At 46.1% G+C, this 19,037-nt stretch overlaps 2 protein-coding genes across 3 annotated transcripts; both read right to left on the bottom strand.

The window, feature by feature from the left end:
• Positions 1–16: 16 nt before the first annotated feature.
• Positions 17–3,650, bottom strand: zgc:193505 (uncharacterized protein LOC559113 homolog). Its single transcript, XM_047028982.1, has 3 exons — positions 3,516–3,650; positions 642–878; positions 17–442 (listed from the first exon to the last, which is right to left on the bottom strand). Exons 1-3 carry the CDS (start codon positions 3,586–3,588, stop codon positions 411–413), a joined length of 342 nt encoding a protein of 113 aa, XP_046884938.1. The 5' UTR covers positions 3,589–3,650; the 3' UTR covers positions 17–410.
• Positions 3,651–6,921: 3,271 nt separating this feature from the next.
• Positions 6,922–17,207, bottom strand: sncga (synuclein, gamma a). 2 transcript variants are annotated; one of them, XM_047028980.1, is made up of 6 exons: positions 16,808–17,207; positions 11,316–11,357; positions 11,023–11,150; positions 10,723–10,749; positions 9,056–9,103; positions 6,922–8,449 (listed from the first exon to the last, which is right to left on the bottom strand). In XM_047028980.1, exons 1-5 carry the CDS (start codon positions 16,926–16,928, stop codon positions 9,056–9,058), a joined length of 366 nt encoding a protein of 121 aa, XP_046884936.1. In that variant the 5' UTR covers positions 16,929–17,207; the 3' UTR covers positions 6,922–8,449. The 2 variants fall into 2 exon arrangements, with proteins under 2 accessions (XP_046884936.1, XP_046884937.1); XM_047028981.1 differs by lacking the exon at positions 10,723–10,749 and having other exon boundaries at positions 16,808–17,204.
• Positions 17,208–19,037: the final 1,830 nt, after the last annotated feature.

Below are 19,037 nucleotides of genomic sequence, written 5' to 3'. Positions count from 1 at the left end.
AAATTCTACATGAACCTTTCAGATTTCCAATCAACATTTTATTCTCCAACGTGTGTCAACAGAATTACACAATATCGACTGAGTAATTAGTTTAAACAATATAAGTGCAAACTATGATCTTCAAAGGTTTAGTTAGTTAAACCTATTGATGTAAGAATCAAGAATTCAAATATTTGAAGTGCATATATATATATATAGCATATTGGTGTACCAATGCCTGAGGGACACCAGTGGTCTAACAATGAGTTAAAACTCCATAGACTGTGCAGCCAGACAGCGGAATGTGGATACTGGTTTGAACTTTCGCCAAAGTAGTCTAGGTAACAAGGAATGTCTCATATGGAGCTCAGCCGAAGAGACTCTTCAAACCACAGTATTTGGTCTCCACGGATGTCGTCTTGGTCCTCTAATCAGAAGTCCAACGAGTCAGCCAAATCAAGCGCTGAGTGGACAAGAGTGGACAATATCAGTCGTTGTAACGTCAACATTTTAATACTATTCATGTCTGTGAAATAGCAGATCAATTGTGACAGTGGGAAATACTCTTACCCTTGGACCGTATGTTGATAATTCCCATGCGGATGGTGTGTGCGTGCGTGTACATACTATAAGAAACGGTAGAGTAGTCATGCTTTAATTACCTCCACCTGCGCTACTCGGCTTTTTCTCCTTCTTGTCATCAGCGGAGAACATTCCGGAGAAGGCGTCCATGGCCCCTGCTGCTACTCCTCCAATGTCGGTCCCTCCTCCTGCAGGTGCTCCTCCTGCTGGTGCTTGCCCCCCTGCTCCTGCTGCTCCTGCGGCTGCTCCTCCCGCTGCTACTCCGTCTGCGGCTGCTCCTCCCATCATCTCCTTCACCTTGGTCTTGGCCACAACAGCTACGGCAAAAACATCGACAAAGACCTTTAGAAATGTAATCACTAATGTCCTAGAACCTGCATGGTGTGTAGTGCACCTTTGATACGATATGCCATCTGATGTATTTACTTAAAAGGGCATGAGAACTGTGAAAATTCTAGCTGGACTGTGTAGATTTGAATAGTCGAAGATGGCGGTTTCAATACAATTTATTTAGACTATACAATTACATAATATTAAACAATGCACTTTGTGATCAGTCATTACGAAGGGTGCACTAGTCACAAATCGTTCGCAAGAGTGGTAGACATCTATCACACATGCACTGCCATAATATATAAAACTTTAGATCAAATGGCATTCTATAAGGTCAATCAATCAATGTAGCAAACTCTAACTCAACTCGGTGACAGTTTGAAACATTACATCTCCATACCAAGTGTCCCAAAGTTCTTTGATGTCACAGCTCTCTCCAGAGCAGTAGATAATAAAGCCACAGGGGTTGGCCAGCCAAATGGTCAACTGTCCTTGGTGTGGTCATTTTCAAACAATACTTTTCATTAACACAAACAATGAAACAGGACACAGTCCTTCTAGCCAAAGTTCAGAGCAACTACGTCAATAGCCCCTTACACTGACTAGGGGACAGAAGGCCATATAAAATGCTTCACCCATCCCCCAGGGCAAGCCGCCCACAGAGCCATCAGCACCTCACATTCCTTGGAAACCAATTATCTTCCCTTCCTGTCTCTTACCAATGAACATAGAAGCTTATAGATTCCATACACATACATCTATGCATATGACCAAAATGTCTACCACAGAACCTAGGCAACAATCACAACAACAACAACATCATCAAGGCAACATCTGTGGTTTTATGTGTCTTGTGTTGAATGCCAACTTCCTGGTTTGGTCTTTTATGGGTGCATGCTACTGGGTGGTTACATATATTCAATGCAAGACAGAAAATGCAAGAGTTCTAACCATTCATGGTGGGAAGCAAACACTGGTGAAGGATTTAAGAAAACATTGTTAAAAAGGTAACTATGTTCTTATACTGTACACGGCTATTCTGTAAACATCTGAAGTGTCGGGATTAGGCTCAGGATCAGCCGGAACAACAAAGGATGAGACTAAATGACACAGATTCCTCCCAAATGAAATCAACATGCAGAATGGTTCCAGTTACCAATCAACTTCTAAAGCATTTCTCTTCCTTTCTCCCTCTTTTCATTAGGGTAAATTGGAAACTGTGGATGGAGAAGATCAGATCGATTCGATGCCTGCTGACATGTTTACAAAGAAGCTTCCTGAAGGGATGGGTTTAAACAAACAAGCCTGTCCCATTATTTACTAGTGTTGAAAACTAAATATCCTTAAACCCATTTTCAGTTTGTGTAAGATAAAATGTTCCTACTACAGAGGAAAGGCATGTAAAGCTCTTATGAGTCTATAGACCAATTATTTGTGAACATTTGGGATGTGTGCGCAGTGGTTGCAGAAAACCGGGAAAGGATAGCATTTTAAATGGCAAAAGGACCACACGGATAATACAAATAGTTAGATTTAAAAGACCAAATAGGTCGAGGAGGACAGCCTTTAAGAGAGAAAGCGATTAGCCATTGATTTATTGCATCAGAATTTAAGAAAAAGTTAATATCAAGCCCTGCAATCCAGTGGCCAGAGATATATGATGAGCTGATCGACAATTCAAGTGTAATAGACCGGGGAGACGTTCGTCTTTTGCAACCGACATGCGCAGTTGAAACTGCTTGACAGTTGTGTGACGTAGGGTGATAATTGGTCTATTGGTAAAGGTCAAAATGGCTATCCTGTTGTATAAATGTGTATATTTACATTAAGGCTGTGAAATGATAAATGTTAAATCAAATTAATCACAGGTTTCTGTGGATTAATCTTGATTAATTAGCCTACATATTACCGATTTTTTGTCATTAGTGTGTGTCTTTGATTTTGCGGTACCTTGATGCTCGAGTCACCAGTTGCCACTCGCAAAACTTTGGTGAACCCTTCGTCCTCAACAATATCAATCGGTCTACAGCTTTTTGCAATACATTTGGCAACTGTGCTAGTCACCTTGTCACAGGCACAATTAGTGAGGGCCCTACGCTGTTTGTTCAGTGAGGATGGTTTGGCGCATTCTACTTGAACTCCCCTCGCCGCTTTGCGTTGCGGTGTTATAGGTTACTTAAGGCTGGTATTGCTTCGGTGAAACGATAACATTCAGTCATTTAGCATTCAGTAGCAGACGCTCTTATCTAGAGCGATAACGTCTTCCCGCAGAGTGTGCATATCACTTTGGTTTTATTGGATGTTCCATCCTAGTTTTTTTGGAACACTAACTTCTCATCCAGAAGTTGCAGATTGGGTGGAATTGTGGGTATATTACGTTAAATGCGTTCAACAAAAATAACGAATTAATCCTGTAATTTAAACGCGTTAACGCTTATTTTTCACAACCCAAATTAAAATTAATTGAATTGACCTAAATTACACCTTGTTGAAGCCATTATTCACCACCATGCAAGTAGGACAGAGAAAAAAAATGATGCACAGAAGAAACGACACACAACAACAGCCTCCCTGCTCCAGAAATTCCGGACTTTTCTCAATTTCCCCTTGTCATGACTTACCCACTTTATCCACAGCTTGGTCCACCATTTTATCTGTTTTACCACCACCGAGAATTCCTGACAGGAAAGACATGTTTGCGAGAGCAGAGTGCGTGTTCGAATCTGGACGAGAGTGTGTGGGGAGCGAGAAAAGTGTATGGTCTTAAAAGTTGGCATCCTCACTCTTGGTGCCTACGCCTCTGAGGGCACTGCTGATTGGCCAGAAAGGCTAGGGTGTGGTCTCCCTTGAAAACAACTGCAGGGGAGGAAGGAAGACGAGCTTCACAGGCTGAACTGGTCTCACCCCTGAGGGGGCTTGTCATGGAAAAGAACCTGTGAGGGCTGGGTTCAGTGTAAAAAGGGAGGAGCTCAAGCAGAGAGGAGTAGATGAGAGTATGGGTTTAGGAGAGACTTTACACTTACTGTAGGCACTGGTTTGAGAAAATAGTCACAGGGTTGTTGAGTGCAGGGAGACTTAGGAGTCCTAAAGTTGTCAATTTTGAAAACTAGAAATCTAATAACCGTTTTCAAAGTGTAAGAAAGAAAACTGCACTGACGTGAACACACTCTCGGTGTGCACTGCTGCCTCACGACAAAAAGGCACTGGATTGGACTCCAAGCTGGGACCTGGAGTATGGCGAGACCTGTTCTCCCCAGTCCTGCATGTGTATGTGTGTTCTGAGTGTTGCTGCTCCCTGCACCTGTGTTTGACATTAAAGGGGTTTCTTCTTCACATACAGTCGATGGCTGTTGGAAAAATTGAAGATGTAACACATTTATCCTGTATAAGAATGATTCTGTGCGCAGCATTCCTTGTGTGTAGAGAGAGACCTACCCCCAAATCTGAACTTTGGGTAACACGAGGCATACATAAACAAGCTGACCTAGGCTGACCATTATCTTACTAGAGGTGCAATAAATAACCTTATCTGTGCTGAGTGAATCATATGGTCAAGCCTAGGGTCAGAGAACTCTGTAAGTTTCCACGCACACAGGTCTATGCAAGGAGCCAATGGAGAAGAGCCATGGAACATTTGCATGCCTTTGTCTTAACCTGTAAAGAGCACTTGTGCTTAAATAGCTAGCTAGCACAATATGCTAGCAGACAAACTTGTAGCACAATGGCGTGTGATGGTTTTGTCTCCTTGTGGGCCGGCCGCAAGCAAAAAAGCTTACTTAACTTGTTCACCGACTGACTGTGCAATGCTTGATAGATTAATATTTCTGACAATGGCCGAAGGCTATATAGCTGCTTCAAATAACTGAGTTTGTGTCTGTGTATGCAGGAGAGTGAATTGGGGAGGGCACTAGCTGTGGGTAAATGGAATGACTGGCACGCCACCCTGTCTCCTCCCTTTTTCGAAATGCTGGAGCTACCGTATGAGTCACTATAATGAGACAGTAGGGCCTACTCACAAACAGATGAAATGAGGAACGAACACATCCAGAAAAGCTGCACGGGATTCCACCAGGGGAAAAAAGCATTGTGTAAGAATGTAAAAAATGCTCCTTGAATGGAAAATGTGGAAATTGGAAGAGTAATTTGCCTACAAAGCGTTCCTTTTCCCTTTGCCCACTGTAGGCAGAGACAGTGACTATGCAGAAACCTGTATTTATTTATTTATTATTTTTCAATGCAGTCGTTGATCAATATTTGATGGTGCTCCGACAATCTTTCACAGCTAAGCAAAAAACAGAAACTCTCAAAATGGTTGAAAAACGTTTTCTAGTTCAAGACTTGAAGGTTAGGGAATTTGTAGAAGTTATTCATCTAGGATCTATTCAAGCTAGAAATCAATATTTGGGCAGGATAGCAACACTATCCCCTCAAGGCAAATGAGTAACTTGAGCTTGGGGTTAGGGTTGGTCTATTTTGTTGAAAAGGTGCGCGACTCCTGCGTGTGTGACTGGGTGGAGCCTATGTGTCATCCACCCTGATGTACTGGTACACTCATAGATGTGTCTCGCACGCCTGTCCTCATTCTACCGCAGTTTCACGTTCATCGGCCATGGGGGTGGCTCCTATCAGGAGGCATTCTGGATGGTCATCTATCCTATCCACCCATTTTAGTGTGAAATTCTATATTTGGTGTTTAGAGGTGTTATAGAGTCCTGACAGACAGTGTAATCAACCATTGGAATTGAGAGCTGTTTACATTACATTCCTCCCATGTTTAACATACACCATTGGAACAATTTGAAGTAGTATGATGAAGTGACATACCACCTGACCTGACCTCGCCCCGTCTTTTTTTTTAGTTGACAAACCTGTCTGACAATCTAAAAGTGAGCTGTGTAATGTTCATTCAAGTGTACCAGCCTGTATTTCTTTGAAATGCATCTCAGCTTTTGTGGTTGGTTTAATGCAGTGACACACAACCACTGCGCTTCCTGTTTGTGCTCTTTAAAAAGAGGTCACGCGTACTTTTGTACACATTCTCTCTGTGACAGCACTACGCTTCGATGGTGTGTGTGTGTGTGTGTACGTCTGTGTGTAAGAGAGGAGAGAGAGAGAGTACAATATCTGGCTCTCCCTGTGGAATCGCTTACTGATGCAAATGGATGCATGGAACATGTGGCATAAATAATAAATGCCACTGTGCCTGTTTTAACCATAACCAAGTGCACCAATCCCCCTTCTCTACTCCTCCACTCATCTCTCCCCACCAGAGGGCAGCAGGGAGTATGTATGTGTTGGTTGGAGGACCTAACTCTATGTTTAGCACACGTTCGTCAAGAATTTCGGTTCGATGTGGATATGATGGATGAATATTTGTAAAATGCTCGGATTGAAGTCGTATTGAGTCACACAGGATTGATCCCACCCGTCTGATCGGACGTCCTCAAAGTCTGTTGCCATGAGACACAAGACATTTACATTTACATTTATTCATTTAGCAGACGCTTTTATCCAAAGCGACTTCCAAGAGAGAGCTTTACAAAGTGCATAGGTCACTGATAATAACAACAAAATAGCCCCACAGCATTGCGGGTAGTCAAAAACAAGAAGTACATATTGTGAACAACCAAAAAACAGTGCTACAGGGAAGAAACCATAAGAGCATATAGTTAAACAAGTTAAATTACACAACATTAATCTCTAAGTGCAGGTGTACCTGTAGGAAAGCAATAACAATAGGATTAACTAAAATAGAATACAACAGTTTAAACCAGCTACCACTAACCAACAAGAGCAACAGTCTAAGCAAGAGTCATTGTGATCCTTGAGGAAACTAGCGTTGGGTTCAGCAAACCATTCCTAAGTACCATTGTACTCCCGGAACAAGTGCGTCTTGAGCCTTCTCTTGAAGATGGAGAGACAGTCGGTGTCTCTGATGGAGGTGGGGAGTTGATTCCACCACTGGGGTGCAAGACATGTTTTGGGGTCCCAATTTTGAGTTTTTTTTCCACAAAGTATTAGACCGTACTGGATTTCCAAAAAATTGTCTTTATTTCAGTTTTATTGTTTTATAAAAGAAGCAGTCTGCTTTGATGCAACACAAATTGCCAACACAAATTTGCATCTCCATGTGTTTGTGTACATTAGTGTCATTTCTTTTTTTGTGAGTGTGTTTTTATGCGTGTGTGTGCTTCAATTTGTGTAATGCATTTTTGACAGTGTGTGAAGTAACTGAGTCTATGTGTCTGGGTGCTAGTAAGGCAACATGCAGTCTTGTTTCCGACAACTTCAAAAGACAAACACTTCAATGGTTTAAAAGACCTATTTTTAGTGACCAAGAGCAGACAGAAGACAGGGGGAGGGGCCAGAGCACCCGGTTGAGTGACAGACGGTGTGGCTTATCACAGAGTGAAAGCACAACGACAAAGACCAAAGTATAATATCACTGTAAAATGTGGCTCTTGTAGAGACATACATTGCAGTATTTACTTATTTTTGCAATGTTTTCAAATCATTCATATCTCTACATTTGAGGAAAATAATCTTGGAACAGGCAAAGTCAATATATCTAACCACACACAGTTTTTTTTTTACATTTCTCTTTCTACCGTCTATAATCGAAGGTTACCACAGCAGGGTCCATGTCACAGTTGTACATGTAACCTGGTGAAACCCCTCAACATCAAGAGCCCTCTTGCAGACTGTGATAGGAAATCCAAGCTGAAAGTGTAGAGGACGGTAAACACCACACCACTGAGAAGGTACACAACATCTGTTTAGGACCTACATATTTCCAATACAAACTGTTTCCCTATGAAAGCCCTCTAATTATAATACTTCTACAGAGCCCTGAGGTTTAGGACTTCCTTGGTCAAAAAAAATTACAAAGATGACGGAAGGACGAGGAAGAAGACAGTGGAAGTAGGGGGGGTGAGGAGGATTGGGCAGTGCTGCTGTTAACCCTTTCTCCACCTTCACTCTAAACTCTGAACCCTGATCTGTCACATTAAGGGACGGGGGTAAATATCAGGCAATAAGACACAATGGGTTAAATACACAGGCTTCAAACACATCTTAATCAACACTCCTGACCAAAAAGCATACACCAATATAAGTACATCTACTGCATAAGTACAGGTGTTACATTAGCTGACTGCGTGCACACTACCAGAAAGTTTCACTTTTGCTTTTCCTCTAGAGAGAGAAGGGAAATAATTACTGTTCTACAAAGTAATTCTAAGTCCCACGGCATTTTGCATGTGTGTGTGTGTGTGTTCTGATGTTCTGGAAAGGGGGGTCACAGTGATGAGGTGGGTTAATGGTGGGGGGCTAGGGTGAGTTGATGGGGGCAGGGAAGTGTAGAGGGTGTGTTGTGGATGGGGTGGTGTAGAGGCAAGGGGGAAATCTCTCTGAACGTTTAGTTTCACTGAGTCACACAACAGAAAGCATTCTGGGATCCAGAGGCGGAGATGGGAGGGCCAACCAGCAGCTCAAAAGGAGTTGAACCCAAACTGAGGAGAGGGACGTCGCTGCTGCTTACTCTCAGGACTGACACCTGAGGGAGAAGAAATGGAGAAGGACAAAATAATAATGAATGATGTCATACATTCCGACATTTAAATTGGATAGAAAGACTAACCCGGCACTATATCTATTTTGGCTTAGTTGTGGACATTGCAGCATCTTTAGGTGCAATTGCACCTTTATGCTTTCTCCTCAATTAAAAATATATTTAAAAGAACAATAACATAGTACAAAAGGCAAAGCGTGGTTTTCATTTCACACATTATTTGCACTTATTTTAACATACTGTGCTCACAGATGGCATCAAATCCCTTCAGCCCCATCCAGCTCCAGGGATCTGACACTGATCGGTCAGTATGGTCCTAAACTCAAACATCAACATTAAAGAGCTGGACCCTCCCTATTCCTACCCTGGTGATACCCGTGACCTTCATTGTTCCAGCACAACTTCTGCTGTTATTATGACCCAATGTCAAATGCCACCGCAATTGCAGCCCTCCCTCAGAGCACATAAAGTCAGCATCTGGCTAATCCAAGGGGATGTAGCTGTCATAACACAGACATGCATGTATATGAGCACACACCGAGAAAGGAAGACACACTCACACACACACACACCCACATACACTCAGCTTACCTACTGCCCTCCCTCCTCTGCGGCTCCCTCCGTGTGGGAGAAGTCAGCCTGGGATTGGAGAAACAGAGAGAGGAGGTTAGCAGCAGTACCTCAGTCAATACTCACCAGAGACTTCCAAGTACTACAACAAGTTCAATTACAAAGACAGAGAGGAACAGGCAACAGTGCAGTTTAGCATTCCTCCAATGCTATTTTAGCTGAGGGTGTGAAGTAGAACATTTCAGTTAGACTGGAAGAAATATGCATGTTAGTATACATACAATTTGAAATGAAAATTGTTTTAGTGGAACCATGCACCAAGCATTGGGTCAGGCTTCAGTGGCAGCAGAATAGCAGAATAACTATATGAGAACGATAAAACATCTTTTAAATGCAGGTTGTTACCCTGGACCCTGTCATTATCTTGAGAAGGAATGTTCATGATTGTTGTTAGTTGGTTGTTGTTGGTATGATCATTACAATGTTAAATGCTCAAGTGGTCTAATGGCTCCATAGTGAGGAAAATTAAACCTGATTTGAAACATTTATATAATGAGGCATATGATCGTTCTGGTTTTGTTGTAGTAGGACTGTGGTGATTAAGATTGTAATCTTTAGGAGGAGGGGTGACATGATGCCATTATACCCAGAGCACTCAAACAGTTGCTATGACAATGGCTGTGATACAAGATGGCATGGTTGGTATCACTAATGATACCCTTGACTGTGCACACATACACACACTCAAACAAAAGACCTTTGAAGACAGTATTTTCAGCTGAGGAGATAGAGAGAGAAGGAGAAGAGGTGGTGGTGAGGGTGTGTGGAGATAGCTAGAGCTGAGGATTTAATTACAGATGGATCTTGTTTTCAGGTTAAAACAAACACACATCCCCTCCACCCACACACACACACACACAATTTTGCACACTAGAAAGGAAAAACACATGCACACACACTAAAGACTCAGTTATAAGAGAGTCTTTAGAGTCTTTAGTGTGTACCACACACACTGGTAAGGATCCAGAAGAGGTATCATGCCAGGTATCAGTGTGCTGCTTCTGTTAAAGGTCCTTGTCTCAGCACGGAGTGTGGCTGTTCTGACAAGCCTTGTGTGAGTGAGGGGGTTAGTAGCTGAACACCGCTGGGGAATACCTGAACACCAGAGGGAGGGCTCACCCTCAACACTGGCTAGGACATGAAGCAGCTTTCATAAGGGTTGAAAACCTGAGCTGCTCAAATGAAAACGTGGCCATGAAATATTCGTATTCATTGTGGTCTATCCACAGCATTATGATGTCATGTCCATCGTCTTGGAGTATATGTTAGGTTTATTTTATTTGTTATTTTTTACTCATACTTCTTTTACACTAATAATCATTCGGTTACCCTTTTTTTCCTTCAATACTGTAAAAGAAAAGCATGACCTTGACATGAGCTTGGGTAACTTGGGCCTGCTAACTTGGGCTTTCTCGCTAAGAGCATGAGTGTCAAGAATCATGGAATATTTTGGCAGCATCTTTGAAGACCAAAACCACAATCTAACAGTGTTCTGCTTTAGGAAGCTGCAAAGCGTATTACTGCCCTGTAGCCCGCTAGTTACAGCAGGTCAAACCGGCGGTACTAAAGGCAGCAAGCGACATGCCGTGCAATCACTCTAATTCCTGCCCTCCCAACCAATCAGGCACCTCCTCTGTGACAGGCGCCTCCTCCTCCTGTCCCCAGCCAGACACCACAGTTAGAGATGGAGAGAGAGACACACGCATTACAAGTGTACACATGAATACTCCATGAGCAAACACAAAAATACATGACAAAAAAGCCCATGACAAAACAGACAAACATGGAGTGACTGTGACTACGATCCGATCTGGCCTCTTCCAGACTGAGCAGTTATGATCTGAAGTTTCCTAAGGAGGTCGAAAAAAAGGTTGACATCACTTGATGCCACTAACAGTGTGAGACAGCCGGTGAGGCACATGACTTACCGGGTTGACCAATCCGGTTGACACCGCCGCGTTCTCAACGCCATCCACTGTCTGTTGAGCCACCTCGTTGGCCCCGGCGACTGTTGTGTCCGCCACGATGTTGGCCTGATCAGTCGTTCTCTGGGCCACTGGGAGAGGGGAACAGGAAGGTGTCATCTTGCAGGTTTGAATGAAAACGTTCCTCAATCCACTTTTGCCTTTCTCAGATACTGTAGGTGCTAAAAACCAGACACCAAGAGAGGTATAAAAGTAGTTCAATGCAGTCTTTGACCTATAGGTGGCGCTCTGCTTACCTGTGTTCACTCCTGATACCACTCCCTCCTTTGTCTTGTTTCCTATAAAACAGAAAAACAATCAATTCACAAGTGTGATCGTGCCAACCTTGTTGACTTGTCCTTGGGCACTTTGCACACATCAAACAACAACACCTAACCTCCAACCAAAAAGCAAACTGACACAGAAAGCAGAAATACTGGAACTGAAACGACAACCATCAACATCTCCCAGGTACTCCAGGATGAATGGACAAACACAGGCTCTCGCTCTATCGAGGGCGACTCTTCGCGCCTACTCTCAGAGCAGTGACGATGCGCTCTGGTGGTCTAAGATGGCCTGTTCTCTCGCGGGCGTTTTACAGAGCTGTCGTCTGTCCGAGCCCTCTGGACCTCAGCCCATGTCCTCCTCACAAAGACTGCTTCAGGAGGGAAGGTCATCCAAATCCTCCAGCCACTGAGCTGTGGAGCCTGCGTTGTGCCGGCCAGCCCAGCCCACTCGGGCTACTGGACAGAGCTGGCGTGGGGGAGCAGATCTCTGTGTCTTATTGCTCTTCAAGCTCTCTCTTCTACACATGCTGTCGACCTCTCTTTCGACCTCCCTTGCATGTCTCGACGTTTTCTGTTTGCTCACACACGGGCATGCCTGAAAGTACGAGTACATGTGTGTGTGCCTGCGTCCGTGTGTGTGTGTGCTTTCTTAACGTGAGGTGATACAATGGTCTTGCTTCTGTGTCTGTGTGTGTGTCTTTGTGTGCACGTGTGTGTGTGTGTGTCCTCCTAAGACGAGACCGGCTCATGGTAATTTCCATGTCCCAGCAGGGCTAAATTAGCCCATTGTTGAGTGAGAACAATAACCATGATACTCTTGACTTTGAGGAATGGGGCTGAGTGTGTGTGTGGGGGGGTCTTTCAAACACATGGCTTCCAGCTCAAAGGGGCAAAGCGAGCAAACAGGGCAACACGTTGTTGTGGTGCTCCTTAAGATGTGAGACAATACAAGAGAGAAAGACAGAGAGAGAGAGAGGGAGAGAGAGGGAGCAGGGGGAAAAGAGAGAGAGAGAGAAGGGGGGGGGGGAGAGAGGGGGGAAAAGAGAGAGACAGTGTTCGCGTGCACGCACACACAGCACACAGGAGCAAGACCATTTGATCATCGCTGTAATCAATTCCGAATGGGTCAACGGGTTTGATGTTGCAACATGAGGTCACTTTCAGTGGGACCTTCTGTGACGTCACTACCGCAGAAGGACATTGTGCTCATCATGCTCAGTTAACTCCTCCACAACCAAGATGGAGGACACTGGTGGAAATGACCTCACTCCCACAATACACCATGTTGGACCGATTTGGAGATCAGATCATTGCACTCCTTGTCTCATAACAATGACAACTGTGTTGTCTTGGATTATGGCATGCTGCAGAAAGGGAGATGTATGATTTTGTACAGTTGAGATCAACATAGTGTCTAACCATGTCTAAGGTTCGACCTGCTGCTTACATTTACATTTAGCAGACGCTCTTATCCAGAGCGACTTACAGTAAGTACAGGGACGTTCCCCCCGAGGCAAGTAGGGTGAAGTGCTTTGCCCAAGGACACAACATCATGTGGCACGGCGGGGAATCGATCCGGCAACCTTCTGATTACTAGCCCGACTCCCTAACCGCTCAGCCATCTGACTCCCTGTGCTTGGTTCCTTTGCATTACCATACATGTTCGTTAGCAGTCATCATTGTTTGCGTCCTTCCAAATTAGTCTCATAGGATTGTAGGAAACAGAAAGGTGGGGGGAAGAGAGAGGAGAGGATTGCGAGAGGGACTGAGAAAGATGAAATTACATTTAAAGGGGATTGATCAATTGGAATGGGCTACTATTTCTCGCGCACGACATTGGATATGCAGGGACAAAGTGACACTGAGATGAAAAACAAAAGAACATTGTGGTGGTGAAGCCGAGCTAACAGAAAAATCCCGTAGGAACAAACGTCATGTGCCCGGTCGTGTCTGATGACTGTGTGTGTGTGTGTGTGTGTGTGTCCAACACAACCAGCTTGTGTCCATGTCCAGCTTCCAGCTGGGCTCCAACATGCCTGTGTGGGTCTGCGGATGGTGACAATGGTGGAGTGTGTGCACGTCTCCGCTGTGATGTGAAGGGACACTTTGTGACTCTCTTCTCTGGGATCGTGGGAGACAGGCTGTGCTACGGGCTCTATCTCTTACCTCCTTCAGTCTCTCCCTCTCCCTCTCCTCATTCTCAGCTCAGCGTGGGGCATGTTCTGTGCTCACTGTGGTCTGCTTCCTACCCTCGAGCCGTTGAGCATCACACACACGTGCACACATACACGTGCACACACACACACACACACGCACGCACACACACATGGGTTTTCATGGGTATAATGGCGCCCTCGTGTACAAGACTCCTGTGCAACATCTCGCACCACCATCTTCAATAGAACACGCACCACCACCAAACTAGGGCTCCATTCATGAGCTAGTGCATCATTACTACTGCGCAAGCCTACACTAATGAATACACTACACTACACACACAAACACACACATTTAGGGATTAGTGATGAAGGGCCCATTAATAAACAAAGAAGCAGCAGATCAGTGAATGGGAGGATTTGAGATGATTCTATATTCTATCCATTCTCTCTCCCTTTCTGAGTGTTGGTCCCATGTTTCATTCCTCAAACAAAAGCCACCGAAACATCCCATATGCACATCAAGCGTATTTCTCGAATGAAATCCATTGATTATGGACTTATTTCCTGTTGACTAATCTAATGTCAAATAGTGACATGTTGAATTTGTGATTAAAAGGATTATTTTGCAGTCTCTTTTCCCTCCCTCCCTCCCTCCCTCCCTCCCTCCCTCCCTCCCTCCCTCCCTCCCTCCCTCCCTCCCTCCCTCCCTCCCTCCCTCCCTCCCTCCCTCCCTCCCTCCACATGCCTCAGTGCTCTGAGAGCCCTGTCTGGGGCTACTCACTGCTGTCAGCTTCCCAGCCTGCTGTCCTGTAGGGGCCAAGGGCAATGTGTCAATACTGTCTGAGTGTCTCTGAGTGTGTATGTGTGTGTGTGTGTGTGCGTGCGTGCGCGCACTGTCTATCTCTGTCCCTGTGTGTGACTGTGTGTCTGTATCTCTGTCTTCCTCTGTGTGTGTGTGTGCGTTTGTTTGTCCGTCCTCTTTCGAAATCCCAAAGTATGCCTTGTCTGTTTCAACCACACAGTGAAGACAGCGAGAGTTACCACGGCAACAGGAGTCCCTGGAGGCCACAGTGAGCTGGGAGGACAGAGAGAGAGAGAGACTCAGAGAGAGAGAGAGAGAGAGAGAGAGAGACAGAGAGAGAGAGAGAGAGAGACAGAGAGAGAGAGACAGAGAGAGAGAGAGAGAGAGAGAGAGAGAGAGAGAGACAGAGAGAGAGAGAGAGAGAGAGAGAGAGACAGAGAGAGAGAGAGAGAGAGAGAGAGAGAGAGAGAGAGAGAGAGAGAGATCCATCTGACTGTCGCTCCTGCTGCACTCTTACCGCTGGACTGTGGACTGACAGGGACTCACGTGGGAGGAAATGGCTCGTCCACACCTAAGATTCAACTCACTCTTGTCCCCTGAGACGGAGCTTACAATGACAATGGCTCCTGAGTGGCCTCAGGATAGTGGACGTGGCTACATTAGCAAACCCACTTTCAAAGACCTTCTCTGCCTTTGGAAGGCAGTCTGGCTGTCGTGAGGCAGTTCTCTTTCCCCTCTGGTTGTGGGACACTGATGTGAAGGTGACTGGGAACGAGCTGCCCCCATATCTGTCTCTAGCACAGTCTAATCTGCTGTTACCCTGGAGATTTGTTCACCGGGCATGGCTGAGGTAACGGGATTCAGTCTGGAATAAGTGACGGATCGCCCCCCCGGTGGTTTGGATGATTCATGGAGATGGATGACTCTGGACTCGATCTCAGCTCTACGTCTGCCTGCCAACAGCCAATAAACGAGCATGGCTGGCCGGAGGATAATTATTGGATTTTGAAGAGAGTGGACCGCCCCGGACACCTTGTGTGTGTGTGTGTGTCTCTCTCTCTCTCTCTCTGTCTCTCTGTCTCTCTGTCTCTCTCTCTCTCTCTTCTCTCTCTCTCTCTCTCTCTCTCTCTCTCTCTCTCTCTCTCTCTCTCTCTCTCTCTCTCTCTGTCTCTCTCTCTCTCTCTCTGTCTCTCTCTCTGTCTCTCTCTCTCTCCAATCAGATTGCTTTCTCTTCCTCCTGGGTGTCACACATTTTTGGTCTTTCCCTCTCATCCCTCTCTCCTTCCTGATCCTGCCTCCCCTCTTTGCCTCCTCATCATGTCCTCCCTCCACCTACCTCCCAGACTGTCGACATGCAGAGTTGGGGCCCACAGGACAGTGAAGTGTACAGGACTGTGACATGCAGTCGGGTCACGGACAGAGCAGGTCTCGCTAATGCTGTTTGATCCGACAGGACCTGGTGCTGAATCCTGTGAGTGTGAGTGTGTGTGTGTGCGTGTGTTTGGCTTCCCTGTGATACATCTGTCTGGTGCAGCAAGCTGACAGGAAGGCAGGTGGGTGTCACTCCTGAGCCTAGCTTAGCTGCACCACCCCAGAACCCCCACCCACCCACACACACACCCTATCTTCATCCCTGATATCCCCTCCCTCTCCCCCCCTACCTGCACCACCCCCTGCCCTACTGTACAAAGGTGTACTGTACCATAGACCCTGACAAGTGAAGGCACACACACAAACATTGTACTATATCGAAGAGAAGTGTAATTACACTTCATTGTTCTAGGAATGGAATTACTGGCCTATATCCTCTTCTCACAGTACGCCAGCATGTGTCCCACGCACCCACACACACGCAATATGGAAATCCCACCCCCTTCTCTAAGGCTTGAAATTGAATGAACAGTGCTCTGCGCACGGTTATTAATTTATAAATGATATATTGAAGATGAGTCTTAACATATTTCAGGCTATCTGGGAACAATTCTGTTTTTTTTACTCTTTTAAAGAGAACCTGTGGCAAAGCACTGTATATTTTCTCGAAAAATACCTTAACATGATTTCTCTTGTATCTTTTTTTCTCCCTTGCTTCTCTCCAGCTTGTCTCTGCTCTCTCCACCTTCGCTTTCTGCATCCTTTTGCCCTCCCATATTCCCAACCTCAATCTAATTCCGTCACCAATCCTCCCATCACCAATATTTTATTGCCTGTGCACTAGGCCTTCTGTCCTCACCTCACTAAAACCTAACACCTATCCATCCATCCATCCGTCTTTCCACGTACACCCCCCTCCCCCCCCCCCCACACACACAACATACACACACCACCAAAGACACACACACACACTGCCATCACAGGATCAAAATGTAATCCAGATTATCCCTTTCGTAAAACTCCCCACTCCTGCACCTACTTAACCCTTGTCCCCCCTCTCCATTCATCCCTCTCTCCCTCTCTCCCTCTCTCCCCCTCTCCCCCTCTGCCTCTCTCCCTCCGGTACTCACCTACATACATGACCCCCTCCTTGGTCTTGGCAGCTGCCTCCTCCACCCCAGCCTTGGTCTTCTCGGCGGCCGCCACCACTCCCTCCTTGGCCATGGAGAATCCCTTCTTCAGTACATCCATGTTGCTGCTGTGCTGTGCTGTGCTGTACAGGGGGGCTGTGTGCTCTGGTGTTTGGCTCTGGCTGTGTCTGATCTGGTGGATCTGTCTGCTGCTGCTGCTGCTGCTGCTGATCTCGCGACTCTGAGCTCTGCCTGTCTGAGCGGGGTCCGTGTGCGATCGTGATCGAGCGTGTGTGTGTGTCTGGGCGGTGCGCGTGTGTGCGTGTGGCGAGTGTGCACCGCTCTTATGAGAGACGGGGTGAGTGAGTGAGTGAGTGAGTGAGAGAGAGAGAGAGAGAGAGAGAGAGAGAGAGAGAGAGAGAGAGAGAGAGAGAGAGAGAGAGAGAGGGGGGGGGGGGGGGGGGCTGGGCGGGTGATGTGTGCTCAGGCAGATTGGGACACCCTTAACAAGACGAGCAGTGGAGCGAACCAAATGGACAGAGAGAAAGAGAGAAAGGGGAAGAGAGATGGAAGAGAGCAAGTGGGTGAGGGAAAAAAAAAAGGCAGGGATGGATTCCACAAGCTCCTCGGGTCTCTTCCAGTCTGGCTGCCACAATTCGTCTGCTTTTCTACACCGTTACACAAAAGACACTCACATCTTCATGAATTATTTACGACTCAGAGCATCTGCCCGTCACCCCTGAAATGACACTTTCTAAATCGTATTTCTACGCTGCAGGACTGTGTGTGATCCATACAATCCAGATGCTGTACTTCTCCCTATTGGTTGCCTCCACACAGGTCTGCCGAAACGCAAATCGAGATCCCGACTCTATCCCTCATTATACGGAAACCGACGGGAAATTAATACAATTTGAGTTGGCGTCTGCGATCTAGCAGGATGTCGTTGATCTCATTGGCAGAGATGGGTCGGGTAAAATGGATCACGAAGCCCAGGGCTATAATTAGACCCTGGTAAAGTGAGTTTCATATGATTGCCAGAGCCTTCCATGGATGATACCCAGCCCAAACACAGGGCAGCGATGCTTTGCAAAGTCAGATCATCAAAGTGAATGCGAGAGGCGTCCCTCTTTGAACTGGAGCGCCGGCAACCTCATCAAGATGCAGGATGCACAGGGCTGCGTGTCAAACGGCTTAGCTTTTACTCTGCGTTCACGAAATAATGTTGCACGTTATGGCTGGTGAGGGTGTACGATCGAGGTTTTTCCACAATCCAGACGGTAATGAACTGTAGCTTCTCTCCCTGTGCTGTAATATAACACACGAGGCGACAAAGTTATGTCCTGACGTAAATGGTGCTAGGTGACTACTGAAGCTTAGAGCGAGAGATGGAAACAGGACAGACAGAGAGAGGGAAGTAAAAAGAGACAGAGGGGGAGCCGTGGAAAGAGAGATAGAAATACAAAGAATGAAGAATTAAGAGAAAGAAACATGGAGAGTGAGAGAGAGATAATTATAAAAAAGGGAGAGATGAAAAGAGGGCCAAATGTAAATAAGTGTTCAGTCCCAGGCGGTGCGGGTCCTCTGGGCTGCAGATGCCCTGTGTTCTCAGGGGGAGTGTACGGCTCCTACAGACACAGGGAGTGAACGGCTCCTACAGACACAGGGAGTGTACGGCTCCTACAGACACAGGGAGTGAACGGCTCCTACAGACACAGGGAGTGAACGGCTCCTACAGACACAGGGAGTGTACGGCTCCTACAGACACAGGGAGTGAACGGCTCCTACAGACACAGGGAGTGTACGGCTCCTACAGACACAGGGAGTGAACGGCTCCTACAGACACAGGGAGTGAACGGCTCCTACAGACACAGTGAACGGCTCCTACAGACACAGGGAGTGAACGGCTCCTACAGACACAGGGAGTGAACGGCTCCTACAGACACAGGGAGTGAACGGCTCCTACAGACACAGTGAACGGCTCCTACAGACACAGTGAACGGCTCCTACAGACACAGGGAGTGAACGGCTCCCACAGACACAGGCAGGAACCAAATGACCTCATCAAGTCCTCAGAACAGTTAACAGCATCCATGTGTGCAACCAAGCTTGTTGCAGCAATTTGATCCCTGATAATGCAATACAATAAAATGTTGAAAGGCTGGAATTTGGAATCTTGGTCGAAATGGTTTGACACCAAATGTCCCCCCCCCCCCCCCTCCTTCCCCCT

This window comes from Hypomesus transpacificus, chromosome 11 (genome assembly GCF_021917145.1).
Source record: "Hypomesus transpacificus isolate Combined female chromosome 11, fHypTra1, whole genome shotgun sequence".
Lineage (NCBI taxonomy): Eukaryota > Metazoa > Chordata > Actinopteri > Osmeriformes > Osmeridae > Hypomesus > Hypomesus transpacificus.
This window is presented reverse-complemented; position numbering and strand designations above follow the sequence as displayed.